Genomic DNA, 13620 nt, shown 5'->3' on the forward strand with positions numbered 1-13620 from the left:
TTTGTCAGTTCCATCAGTGATTTTTCTGTATAGAAATAGGGTTGCATCCACATGGACTCATTTTATAAGTTTAGTCCTTGATTCTTCTTTGTAGAGATGATCTCAGTTTTGTAGATGGGAACTGTACATTTTCCATTTACCTACCTCTGATCCGCAATGCCTACAAAATCTCATTTGCCCTTGTAACAGATAATGGCAGGACCTTTTGAGAGAGGCCTTGGGAAAAGACTCTTGGTTGTCTTGTCTGACTGACATTTTCCCACCAAAGTGATTGTCATTTCAAGAGTAAAAAGTGTACCTGGAGGCTGTGGAGTGCAGATGGTAAATGTGTCCTCAGGGATGCCTGTCAGTTTGGATCACCTGACTTTGGTCAGGTCCCAAATCCTTAAGAAGAGTTCTTGCTCTGATTACTGCAAGTTGTACAACACTAAGTGTACTGTCGACACTAAACACATATTCAGAAAGAACTCTTCTTTAACACTAGACATTTATTAGGTATGAAAGCACAGGTAAAACATTTGTTACAACCAGTAACCCCCAAATCACTTTCATATGAATATAAGTCAATATATAACATAAAAAATATCCCTCTTTACTAACAGTCAGCTACCGTCTTTACTTAAGGAAGGGTTTATATCCATGTACATTTGCACCACATGTGGATATACACACACACACACACACACAGATGCTAACATGATAAAACTGTTTAACAGCTTCCCTATCCTCAATTATTAAATTCTTCTCCATCTTCTCCATCAGAGGACTGTTTTTTTCTTCTACTTTCCCTCTTCCTCTCTCTTGATTCAATTCTATACTCAGCCTTGACATATTGTACTGTTTTTGTTTTTAAAATATTTACTATTTTAGAACACTTAATGCTTAACAAGAACCATGCCAGTAATTCACTGAGGTCATAAGTCTTTTCTTATGGGTAATGGCAATCTCTCAGTGGCTGCCAGCCCTATGGAAGACATATTTACATGGATTTCTTCTTCACAGAGCTTTTCAGAGGAAGACAGAGCCATCCTGGTCATTGGTATTTAAGGTTATGTTGCTGTTCAGGATGCTTTCTGCATAACTAGTTGAAGAACTGACCTGGTAGCGGTTGCAGGGCCCACAGAAACACATGAATGGACAGTACTTTAAGCAGACACGATAAAGGTATTTTCTGAATTTTTCCCCAGCAAAAGCATAGATAACAGGATTGAGACAACAGTGACTGAATGCAACAGTTTCAGTCAGGTGCATTGCATAGTCCAATGATTTAATTTGGTTGCAACTTACAAATAAATCATAATGCTTTAAAGTTTCTAGAAAAATCAGCACATTGTAGGGGGACCAAAACAGAAAAAACACAACCACCACAACCAAGATCAGTTTTATGGCTCGTGTTTTTTTCTGATTTTTGCAGGACAGCAGGGTTTTGATGATCCCAAAGTAACAATAGCACATGATACAGACTGGGATAAAAAAACCAATGGTGTTCAATTCGACATTGCAGAACACCATCCAGATATTCTTAAGCTCATCGGGATACACAGAAATGCAGTCAGTTTCTAGCTTTTGTGTGAACACAAAATGTGGCACTGAAGCTAAAACTGCCATTGCCCAAACTCCACAAGCTATAAGAAAGCCATGGCTCATTGTTCGGGATTTCAGAGAATATGTTGCCCGGACAATAGCCAGGTATCTGTCAATACTGATAACAGTAATGAAAAACATTCCCCCAAAGAAACCAATATAATAAAGTGAAGAAACAGCTTTGCATGGAATAGTCCCAAGGGTCCATCCATGCACCACGTTGGAAGCCCAGAAGGGAAGGGAGATCACAAAGAGAAGGTCTGAGACTGCCAAGTTCAGGAGATAAATGTCAGTGATGCTCTTTTTACTGCCTTCTTTCACAATGGCAAAAACCACCAGTATATTCCCTGTGAGGCCAAGGGCAAACACTGCAATGTAAAATATTGGCAGAAATACTTTCCCAAATTCCTGGATATCAATTTTATCGCAGAGAAAAGCATATTCATYATAAGTGAATTCAGTCGTTGCTTCGGGAAGTGCTTCCGTCATGCTGAATTTTCTGGCTAGAGGGAATGTGAAAAGGGAAAAGAGAATGTTAGAGAGAGATCCAGCATCAGCTATGGAACAATACTGAGAAACCTCATCAACACAAACACTTTGGGATTATGTCACTATTCGGTTTCACGAGACTTGTATTACTGCAGAGGTGGTGGTAGTTTCTAATAGAAGCCTAGACTCTTCTGTTACCTGTACTTCACTGAAAATTATTCTTTATTTTAAGAAAAAATAAATGAGAATTTTAAAGGCTGTCAAATAGGCCCTTTCTTATTGGAAGAGCAGCAGAAGTAGCAGTAAGCTGACATCAGACTAACTCTGTAGGTGGTGCATTGCACCGTGAGAAATGCGCTCTCCTGGTCTGTCGGGCAGTGTTCAGCAGGAAATGATACTTGAAATGTAACTGTTAATCAGTATATGTTACCTGCCAACACCAACAAAAGCAGACCTAACCCCATGTGATAACCCTGGGGTAGAAGTGTGTGAGACACCCAGCTTGGCTTGGCCTGAGCCGATGCCTGTTGACATGGCCATAGCAAAGATGGGACAGGGATGCAAGCATATCTTTGATGAGATTTAAAAAAAAAAATCATCCTATAATCAAAAGAAGAGAAACTATATTGACACTTCTCCTCAAGCACTGAAGCATCTTATGACTGCCCTGGCCTTGGGTGCAGGGTAGTCAGGGTAGAGCCAGGGCTTGTTAGCTCAGAGGCTATACTGCATCTAACTGGTTAGTATATGTGAGGCAGACCTGTGACCTCTGCGCTCGCTAGTTTGCATCCATTAGTTCCTCTGCACTCCCTCAGGATGCTATAAAGATTTCTATTTGCAGGGGATCAAAAATCTTAAAGGGGCACATTTATTACTACATTGGGTCTGCTCCTGGTTTGGGTAAAGAACTGTTAAGTATCCATTATTTGCTTTCTCTGTAGGAAATGAAGGGAAATTGAGCATGATACACTGTACAGAAGCTGAGGGACATGACTGCAAGGCCAAAACAGCCTGTTAAAGCTAAGCTTAAAGAGAAAACTCACTGATAACAAAGTTGCAACTAATAACTACCCCTTGGTCACAGTGTCAAAACCTTCTTACAGGAAGCCATTGACTATAGCCCGTTGACTATAAAGGTGGGATTCAGTTCAGTGAACTTAAAGCATCTCTAAAGTGGGTGTTTATGTCTCCTGTTATTGGGAGAGGTAGGCAATACAGTCAATGAAAAGCAATGTCAAAGGCAGGTCCAACCAAATCTGCCTTAAGACGAGATGGACTGCTTTCTAGGCTCCACTGACTGTATTGCCAAAATTCCTTTTGACTGTATTGAGCAGAGGTACATTACTCAGTGGTAGATACAAATGTTGTCACTACTTCCACTCCTGACGCTTAAAGTGGAGCGGGTGGAATCCTCGCCTACATTTCCTTGTTTCATTGATAGCGATAATTTTTATAGCCTATGTTTAAAATAAGCCTTGCAAGGCTAAGCATGAAGTAAAAATCTCTTGAGGTGTAAGACAATCCTTGYCCAAGAAGTTTCATATGACTTAGTGATAACTACAACAAACTCCCCTACTGACGGTTAATGTGGCCATATTGACGTTTTCTCCTAATGCCTCATTGCTAGACTGTTGTTTCTGGTGTGGGGCACGAAGTTCTGACCTCTTATTTTGTAGTCATTTCTCAAGCTTTTTTTCTGTGCCAGTTGGAAACACACGCTCTCCATTTTAAAGTATCTTATTCTGAAAGTTCAAAACCTAGTTGTCCCTGAAATATTTAAATGAGAAGTGCCCATAGCCATTAGAAAACAATCTCTGTGGTTTTGCACAGGAAAAATGGGCTAGCAGAAAGGCAGAGCTGGTAATTTCAGGGCATGGGCACAGTGCGGGGAAGGCTGTTTGCCTCAGGCAGTCACACCCACAGGCTGAGCAACTCTTGCAGAGCATTTTCACTTGAACTGGGAACTGAGCCTGCCTGCAGACTCCATCCAGCCCTTTGCTTGCAGCCCTGTTTAATTCTCCAGTTTCTGGAGGTGTGGTATCTGATACTAGCAGAATTAAAGGAAGATTAGGAGGAAATACAGAGGAGCTGGGGCAAAGCCCAATGCTGATTGCAAACAAGATAATCATTTTCTACACGTGAGATGACTAATTAGAGCTGACTGCAGGGATATGTGACAGTTCCCCATCCCTTCATGTGTCTGTCCAGTCATTACTTTATCTACACTGTAGAGGGATACAGAAATGAGCTGGAGATGTATTACACAATCCCAGTGGCCAATCTTTTTCTGCCTTCCCATCCTGACATTTTCTTTCTGCTCTTCAGAAACTAAATGTAGCTAGCAGGTTCCTCTAAAACGACAAGAAGTGTCAGGAATGCATCGTCTCTTATGCTGAGTGTGAGTCACTAAGTGAACCCGGCTCCCCACTGCTGAGCTTTTACTTGGCCCATCTGCGCAGTGCCTAAGCCTCTTTCCTACTCAGTGGCTAGCACGCTCTGCACTTGGATTTTTCACTCATGCACTGGAGTGAGTCCAGCCAAGGGCTACCAGGATGGTTGGGGGCTGGAGCACTTGGCATATGACAAGAGGCTGACAGCCTGGTTAGATCAACCTTAAGAAGAGATGGCTTGAGGGGGATCCTCCTGCTGTCTGCAGCTACCTAATGAGAAGGTGTAGAGGTGAAGCAGGTAAACCCTTCTCAGAGGAGTAACAGGCAATGGCCACAAGCTGCAACGTGGGAGATTCTTACTCACTGTATGGAAGAATTTTTCACTGTGAGGATGTCAAACAATGGAATATGGCCCCAGAGAAGCTGTGAGATTTCCATCCCTGGAGATATTTGAAACTCAACTGGACATGGCCCTGAGCAACCTGCTCTAACTAGTCCTGCTCTGAGCAGGGGTTTGGACTAGAGTCCTCTGGAGGCCCCTTCCTAACTCTGTGGTTCTGCGACAAAGCAGGACAGAGGTCACAATGTCCCTGCAAAGTGCTCTGACTTCTACTTTGCCACGTAAGCTCCTCTTGCAGACATGTCTCTCCCTATGTGACAGGCGAGAGTCCTCTCACACGCGGAAGAAAAAACTAAGCGGTGCCTGCTTGTATTCTTTTGGCATCTTTGCTAACCACACAGGCAGAGTAAAATGTGGCAGCCAGAGAGGGCTGTTGGATTGTGCTTACATATACTGTATGTGCCATGTGAAGTTTATGATTTGGAGAGAAGGAGTTCACTTTGTTTTACTTTCTCCTCTCTGAGGGCCCCTGGCTGTGCTGGTCTTTCCCATGCTTGCTCCCTTAATTCATGTCTAGAAACACAGCTAGTTCCCCCGGAGAGTTTCAGTATGAATCTGTACATGCAATTATATTTTGTTTGACTCAGAAAAAATATCCAGATTGATAAGAAAATACAGTTCCCAACAAGGTCTGGCAGACTTCTGCACATCCTGCTTCCACTGGCATCTCTTGGAGGGAAAGCTGGACTTGAGAATGGTTAACTTCTTTACAGGAGCATGTTAACACAGAGGTGCAGAACGAAATCCTGGCCTTACTGAGGTAAGGAGGAACTTCACCTGGGCTGGGATTTCTCCTGAAGTACTTTTCACTGAAATAATTTCCACTAGCTCACTAAGCCTGTGAGACCTATGCCAATGGAAAGGGTAAGATACTGCATGACACACACAGGAGCAAAAGAGAACTGCGTTTACCAAAGTGACATTTGCAGTATCCAAAATTGCTGGCACAGTCTGTGGTTTGTTCATCCACTAGTGCACAGATTTTGGATATCACCAGCTACATACTCATACCTTTCCATTGCCACCCATTTTGAATATGCAATATGGTCACTTCTTTTTGAAAATGTGGCTCACATGACACTAGTTTTCTCAGATTAAGCTAATGTTTCTCAACAGGTGGTCTGCAAACTCCAAAGAGCTCACAAAAAAACAGCCCATATCAGATAGGCATAATGTGATGAAATTTTGTTAAACTTTAAAGCAAGGAAACTTAATTCTGTCCACTCTTCATGCTTCCCTGACGGATATTCTCTGTCAGTCTTGCAAAACCCACTGCAGTATGTGCTATAGTCTTTTCTCTGTCTGCTTCAACCCATTTTTTCTCTCTTGCATTTATGATAAATATTCAAATAAGGGCAAAAGTTAACTGAAAAGGTAGAGGATACTGGAAAATGTTGGCCCATGTCTGTAAGATYTCTCCTTCAGACATTTTCCCTTGCTGAATACAGGAAATAATACATTCACTTCTGCTTCTCATGGAACTCTTCAACTGCTTTTCCCTTTCTCCAGATTGCCCCAGCAGTTTTACACCCTGCTCCCCACAAAACTTCTGCTTTTAATTACATTTATAGCTGTCTGAAAGATTATATTCTGCAGGACAAAAAACGTGTTTCTCAACTCAGCTATTCCCAGCCATTCTGTATTGTGTGTGTTGTATGTAATGTATAGGGAAGTGAGATTATGACAGATTCACAAGCTCATCTAAACAACAGAAGTTACATTTCAACCCTCAAACAGCATTAACATCAAGCTGGGTGAGACAAGATCGAAATCCTGTTTACACATCTGGTTGTTCCAGTTATCATCCTTGGTACTTCAGTTTGTGCCAAGTGCCATGTTGCAAGCTTTACTGACAAGAAGACAGATCTACAAACACTTTGGCTTTCAGTGAATGAAAAAAAAAGTTAAAAAATAACCCAAACCAGATCTCTGCCAGAGGTTCATGTTTCAGATTTGCACAATATGCTGATAAGGAAGTATTTAACTCTCAAACAATTTTCACGCCTTAGTCAGCATTTCTGGGTGACATTGGCTAACTTGCTTTTCTCATGCAAACAAAGCATATTTTCAATGCAGTCTGAATTTCATACTAAAAATTCAGACTTACGCTGGCCCAGGGAAGGTGGTAGGCTTTGCAGGAGCCTCCGTGAAACCATATGGGTGCATATCCCATTCTCACCCTTAAAGATGAGCTGTCACCACCCTACCCACACCTAAACACAGCTGCTTTTGTGTGTTTGTGACTACACCCATCTGATTTTTGCCTGCCCATGATTCTCAGAGATGCTGTAGGGATGCAACTCCAAATGAAATGCCATAGCTTCTGGTGGCATTTCTAAAAAAAAAAAAAAAAAAGATTCAAGGGACTGAACAAGGATTGGTGGAAACAGCAGCAGAAGAGATGTAAAATCTTAGTAGTGCTCTGGGTGACACTCTTGACCAAGTCCAGCTACAAGCACTTAATCACCAGGCTGCTGTGAATGCTGTTGACTGCAGTTTCAATTATAACCAAAACAACATTTAGATTATGGGCAATACACTAAACAGAGTCAGGGCCCATTTTTTAGTCCTGTACACAACTGGTTCATGCAATTCACTTAGCTTAGCTTTAAGAATAGGGTGGCAGTGGGGATGGTCTCTGGAATTGCTTGGGATCATGTTAGTTACCCAGAGTCAAAAACACACCCAGTCCAGCAGATGCAGTTATTTTAAACTGAGTCTTTCAATCAGTCCTGAAATGAGGAGACTTCCACAAGTATTGGAAGCAGCCAACACGATGCCAATATTCAAAAGCAGGAAGCAAGATGAAACGATGTCACCTAACACTTATCTTGGGCAAAATAAGATTTAAATAGTAAAGGGAAAGAGTGTAGCTAATGCTAGTCTGTGTGGCTTTATAGAAAATAAGCTTTAGTTTTGTCATCTGATGACATTACAAGGTTGATAAAAGGTTCTGTGTGGAAGCTTTGATTTGAATTGCCTGCTTATTTGATTGATCCTCTCTCCAGTCTAAAAAAACACAATAGGATTTGGACTGACTGGCTGTCAAATCTCAAAAAATAGCTGTCAGTGAAGGAAGCCTTATTGAATCAGGAATATTGCTTGTAAAATTCTGCAGAGACTACTAGTCCAAAGCTTAAAACTCTTCAATATTTTCATCAATGGTCTGAAAGCAGATGGGCAATCAGAGCTAGCAAGGTAAAGTGATAAAAAAGGTTGAGAACCAGACAGTGATTCAGAGCTATCTGAGCAATCTGGGGCTCCTCAGATGATTCAAGTTTGTTTTAATTCAATCAGAATTGCGTATGTGGAAGCTAAACAACACAAATTGTGTCTAGAGAGTGGGGGTGCATCTCCTAGGAAACATTGACTCTGCAAACACAGGCAGACACTGAAACTGAGCTTCCAGCTAGAGGTTTCAGTAAGAAAAGCTGATGCAATCTTTGGGTGTTTAAAGAGATACCAAGTGGGAAGGAATAAGAGAGGGAAGATTCTACTGTTGTTGAGCTTGGTGCTGGAGCTGTATGCATACTTCGGGTGTCCACACTCATAAGAGGTTGAGAAAGTATAGAAAACAGTCACTGAAATAATTTGTGGGCTAGGGAAAAACCCTCTCATTGAAAAACAGAGAGTGGTGCTCGCTGAGCTGCTAAAAAGAAGCTGACTTGACAAAACAGTATAACATTTGTTGGTGATAACAATCGTGACAATCTAGTGGGATTAGGCATATGATAAATCAGTGAAATTAATGGAAATTCAAGCAAGAAACATCCAAGCTAGAAATCAGACATACATGTTTAACAGTGCAAGGCTGATGACTGGAACAGACTTTCATCAGGAAAAAGTGGTTTTTGCATGTCTCAGGGTCTCCACATCAAGAGAAAATATCACTCTGGGAAACAGACTTTAGCCAGTCACAGTTAAGGAGCTCAGCACTGGAGGTACCAGATAAAACCCTACAGTCTGGGATACGCAGGAAGGCAGAGCAAATGAGCTATTGGGGACACACTAGCCTTAACAACAGTGACTTTGCTTTGGTAACTAATGACTGAGAAAGGCAAACTCTCCTCTCCCCAGCTACTTCACCAGCACTAGGTAGCCCAGATCCCAGGATGGGACCCTCTGGAAGAAAGCGAGGTCCTGTGAAGAGCAGGGAGTAGCTGCTGAGGTTGGTTTAGAGGAGGGGCTGTATGATGTCTGTGGAAAAAAAGCAGTACAGTTTGGGGACTAGGATGTTGTTATCAAATAGCCAGTCTGCACTCTGTCTGTTAAAACCTGTGCATTTTTTTCTACTTCTAATCAGTCCTTTCACCATTCCTCCATCACTTCTGAGCAGATATGGTGTAATTCCAGGTGCATCCTTGCTCCCTGCTGCCAGAGTCCTTCTCTGATGACTTTAAGGTGAAGAAATTCCTTTCTTTGGTGTTTCTTTCTTGCATGATTTATTCTCAGATCAGTTGGACTATTTTTGTGGACAGGCAGAGTTCTGCAAAGTTAATACTTGCTTATGCATTTGGATGATGTAATTTCTGAAGGCTTCCCCCAAGACTTTGAGGGTAAGCTTTTTAAAASTGAGCAGTGATCTGGGCTGCTTCATTTTGGAGTTTTCCAACTCAAGGTGGAGTTCAAGGTGCAGAGGAAGGGTGCTGAGTGCTTTTGAAAAATCACAGCTTTTAAGGTATCCAAAATCAGATATTCAGAAATGGAAGCCTRTCAAACCACTGCTGATTAAGAAAAATATAAACCTGAATATTGCAGAGGCTTGTGGTCCCCTAAAATGCATTCATCACAAATTAAATCAGAAGCAGACTCCATTAGCTGGAGATGAACAGCCTGTACATTTACAAATTTAAACCAATAGTTTTGGTGAAAAAAATGTACTTGAAAAGATCAGGCCTCACTGGTAGAGGACAGGAGGGGATAGTACAGAGTCCAAAACCCCAAGATCTCTCTAACCTTCACATAAAGTTTTATAACATTGGAAAGTGCTGGCTCAAATAAATTTAGAGAGCTAACCTGGAGATAACCAAAGCACAGCAAGTAACCAGAACACAAGTTTCAGCTCAGCCCATTGCATCAAGATCAGATGTGCTCTGATAAAAAGCCCCATGGAGTTATTACTGTCTCTGACAGCAGTGATGGCTTCACTGCCTGCGCTTCAGAGCAACCACAGAGCTATTATTTTGAGCAAGAGGCGCTCACACCTTGGTCTRTCAATGCACAGTCCCACCCAGCTGACCAGGCTAATGGCTTCATTCAGACTGTTTGCGTTAACTCCACAGCAAAGTGGGCACAGTGGACTGAACCCCATTGCCCTGGGCAAATCCTGCCCTCAGCAACATTCCTGTATTTGCTGGTTTTGTTCCTCCACCTGGAAGACTTGCTAAGAGCTCTCCAGGAGGGAGAGCAGTGCCACAGTGGTGTGTGGTTTGCTGGGGCTGTGGCAGTTCGTCTCTGTGGTTATTGGTGTGTTTATAGTAAAAGCAGTAATCTGAGAATTTAATGCTTTCAGCTCATTCGCTCGACTTCAGAGAGGACAAGCCCCGCTGAGGCTGACACTGTAGCAGTGCAGGAGACTTGGTGCCTGYACTCTGGGGTCCCACCTGCTCCTTGGCCCAGGTCACCCAGCTCTTGGCAGCTCCTAGACGTGGAGCCCGCAGCCCAGCACAGGCAGCTGGACCTTGGGATGGCAGCGCCTGGGAACCTGGTGAACAGCTGCTACTGCCGCAGGCTGCAGTGGGGCAGCTCTGCCAGATGCCCACTCCACCTCCCTGAATCTCTTGAGCCCAAGGCTGCTTGTAACACTGAGTAATTTCAAACCAATCCAAGCCTAAGCAACAACAACTGAAAGCAACTTTCAAAGATAATAAAGATTAGTTTTGAATAATCYACACCACCCATTCTTCTCCCTGCTGCTGCTCTCTAGGTGTGCATGGTGAGATCTTTCTCTTTCTCCAATTTACTCAAAGGTCTCAAGCCACTTTGAGGCTCTTTGGGTCCTCCTGTATCATTAGACATCCCTTCAAACTCTCAAGTGACTTGCTGGAGCATATTTATTATTACTGCTATTCCTTAAATAGCAACAGAAGTGAACATGGCCTTACTGGAGCAGGCTCTTGAGCAAGTGAAGACACAGAGAGCTACACGAAGGCATTTTCCTAGAGTGCCTCAGTGCCTAGTTCCTGTATAAATCAATTATCATTGATTCAAATCATTCTTCTGAATGAAAGCTAAGCACTGAGGTGCTTCTGAAAAATCCCACAAGGCATCAGTTTGAACCTCTAGCAGTCAAAGTACCTTTAGAAATCTGGCCCTAAGCAACCCAGAGCCCCAAATTTCTGTTTCAGGAATGACTTATGCACTTAAGAGACTATAGCCTGAGAATATGATCCAGGCATCTGTGTTCCCCACAGGTCTTAAAATTGAGATTTGAAAATTACTTAAATGATTCTGAAATTTTCATCCATTCCTCTCAGGTTCATGATTTTGTGGCCTTGATCCTGTGACCAAATGCAAGGATACCGGTGCTAGGGTCCTCTGCAGAACCAGTGCAACCCGACATGGGTTCCAGGCAATGTCCTGCCCCCAGAGACATGCTACAGGGAAGGGAAACTAGATAAACAGTACGGGAATAGTATTGAGCACACACAGCTAACTGGGATCATTTGAAGAACAGTATTTTTATCCTTGCAAAGACTGTGGAGCACTTCAACAGAAGAGGCACTCAGCTGCTGGGGCCTGACGTCTAACCAAAGGGCAGTGGCAGAGCTGGAAAGGGAAGAGGCTTCCCCAGAGGGCTGCCTACTGGGCAAGGGGAGTTTGGGGTTATCATCTTACTGGATGTTAACTCCTAGGATCACCCTTGGAAAATTTGTTTCACAGGTATTTCCTCTAGCCTGCTATTCTGCCTATTTGCCCTTTCTTTTTAGACCATCATTAGTAAWTCTCTGCATCTTTTAAAATGTGTATAGTTGAGTGTTTTCCCCGTGTGTTCTCTTACCTGCTCTTCCTCAGTATTTCTTTTTCCCAGGCCTTCCCTCCTTAAGGGGCACTCAAGTTTCTTTTGTACTTTCTGTTGAAGGGACAGTTAAAACAGAAGATTGTTTGTAGCTGTGTGCACTGTTTGCAGTTGTTTCTAGCTGCCATTAGCTCCATCCTCTCAGTGCCTTTGTAATTGCATCTATTTACTTCCTGCCCCCGTTTTGTTATTAATAAGGTCATGTTGTCATGGCATCCTTGAGATWAGAAACAAGAGATCTGTTAAATCATCTACTCCGTCTTTCTTTTAGAGGGCAGCGCATGTAACCCTTTAATTGCGTCTGCATGAAATTTAAGTAATGGAGCTGCCAGCCCTTTCCCGGGAAGAAGACATTATCATGACAGACCTCTCAATTTACTAGTCATTTTTGTATCTTTGTCAAATTTTAGCTTTTCTCTTCCTTACAGACACTCTGACCAGTTCTTCTCCCCTTTTGGTATTTTTCTGCACTGCTATATCCTTGTAATTCATTGCGGTTGCTTTCTTTCATTTATTCTATTAACCAGTTCACTGCCTCTGGTTGCACTGCCTCCACACAGGGTTTACCCCAACTGACTAGATTTTGGGAACTGCTATTTCTGGATATATGTTTATACCATACCACTACTTAATGGACTGCCGCCACTGTATTACACAAATGTCTCATAAAAATGAACAGATATCTTTTTACATCTTTCCTATGGAAAGCTGAGTCACAGAGAAATTAAGTAATGTAGTCATACAGAAAGTTTGTCAAATTTTTGAATCCGTCATTACTACGCCAGTCTGTCCACATAGACTATTTCTATCCTTTCTACCAGATTTTCTGTACTAGCCTGTCTTTCATCGGCATTGATGTTCATGATTATGGTTCGTTGGCCAAAACTAAAAACATGCAATGCTGGTGAGTTTACTATCTGTGAAATCCAAGCAGACATCAGACAAAAACATTAAACAGAATAGAAGAGCTGTATCTTCCTGGTCCATCCTTCTGTGCTAATACTATACACCCGCATTCATTTATTAGCATTTTGCTTTAGCCTTGAAGACTTCTGGCAGGGTTGAATATTTCTTTTACCACAAGATGCCACATATAATTAGTCACCAAGTAGAATTTCTCTGCCCTGGTTCACTGTGGCTAATATAAGTGTTCCCCTTTCTACTTTCACGTTTCACGATGGTGTTGCCTCCACCATCTTTGCCCAAATGAACTATCGTTCAGACTCTGAGAGCTATGTAGTGATGACCTTCCTTAAGTTCATGAGACGCACCATTCCTTGTCATCCAGTTCTATCAAATTCTAGGTAAAATATAATTGTCTCTTACCTTAATTCATAGTTGCATTGAAAACCAATGTTTTCTTCACGCTGAGCCTGATGGTTTTTAAGTATATATTTCCTCTTCTCTAGTGCTTATGTGTACCCTATGCAACATGTGAACTTTGGCAGCGGAGCTTCCTGGGCTGAGCTTCAGGGCTGATCTGAGAAAGTATTAATGTGCTCTGCTCAGGTCCTGCTGTCGCATTATGAAATAGTGAAGCAGGATGAGGCCAGTCAGAGGGGCAGAAGTGCTTATAAAAGGATTGCAAAGAAGCCAGAAATGCTTTAGGAGCTTCATACTGAGAGTGTAAAACCTCTCATCCTTTTGCTTCCCCCTGCATGCTCTAAGACTGGATGTTTTTTGATGTTATTTCCATTTTGGGTGATTTCCCCCTCCTTGCCCCCCAGTTGCCCCTTGAG

At 42.4% G+C, this 13620-nt stretch overlaps 1 protein-coding gene across 2 annotated transcripts; it reads right to left on the reverse strand.

Annotated features, from left to right (window-relative positions):
* Positions 1 to 510: 510 nt before the first annotated feature.
* Positions 511 to 13348, reverse strand: CX3CR1 (C-X3-C motif chemokine receptor 1). Of its 2 annotated transcripts, XM_026090278.1 has the most exons (3): positions 13208 to 13348; positions 11864 to 11935; positions 511 to 2087 (listed from the first exon to the last, which is right to left on the reverse strand). In XM_026090278.1, exon 3 carries the CDS (start codon positions 2071 to 2073, stop codon positions 1009 to 1011), a length of 1065 nt encoding a protein of 354 aa, XP_025946063.1. In that variant the 5' UTR covers positions 2074 to 2087; positions 11864 to 11935; positions 13208 to 13348; the 3' UTR covers positions 511 to 1008. The 2 variants fall into 2 exon arrangements, with proteins under 2 accessions (XP_025946063.1, XP_025946064.1); XM_026090279.1 differs by lacking the exon at positions 11864 to 11935.
* Between the last annotated feature and the right edge of the window lie 272 nt (positions 13349 to 13620).

This window comes from Apteryx rowi, unplaced genomic scaffold, assembly GCF_003343035.1.
Source record: "Apteryx rowi isolate R43461 unplaced genomic scaffold, aptRow1 scaffold_856, whole genome shotgun sequence".
Taxonomy (NCBI): domain Eukaryota; kingdom Metazoa; phylum Chordata; class Aves; order Apterygiformes; family Apterygidae; genus Apteryx; species Apteryx rowi.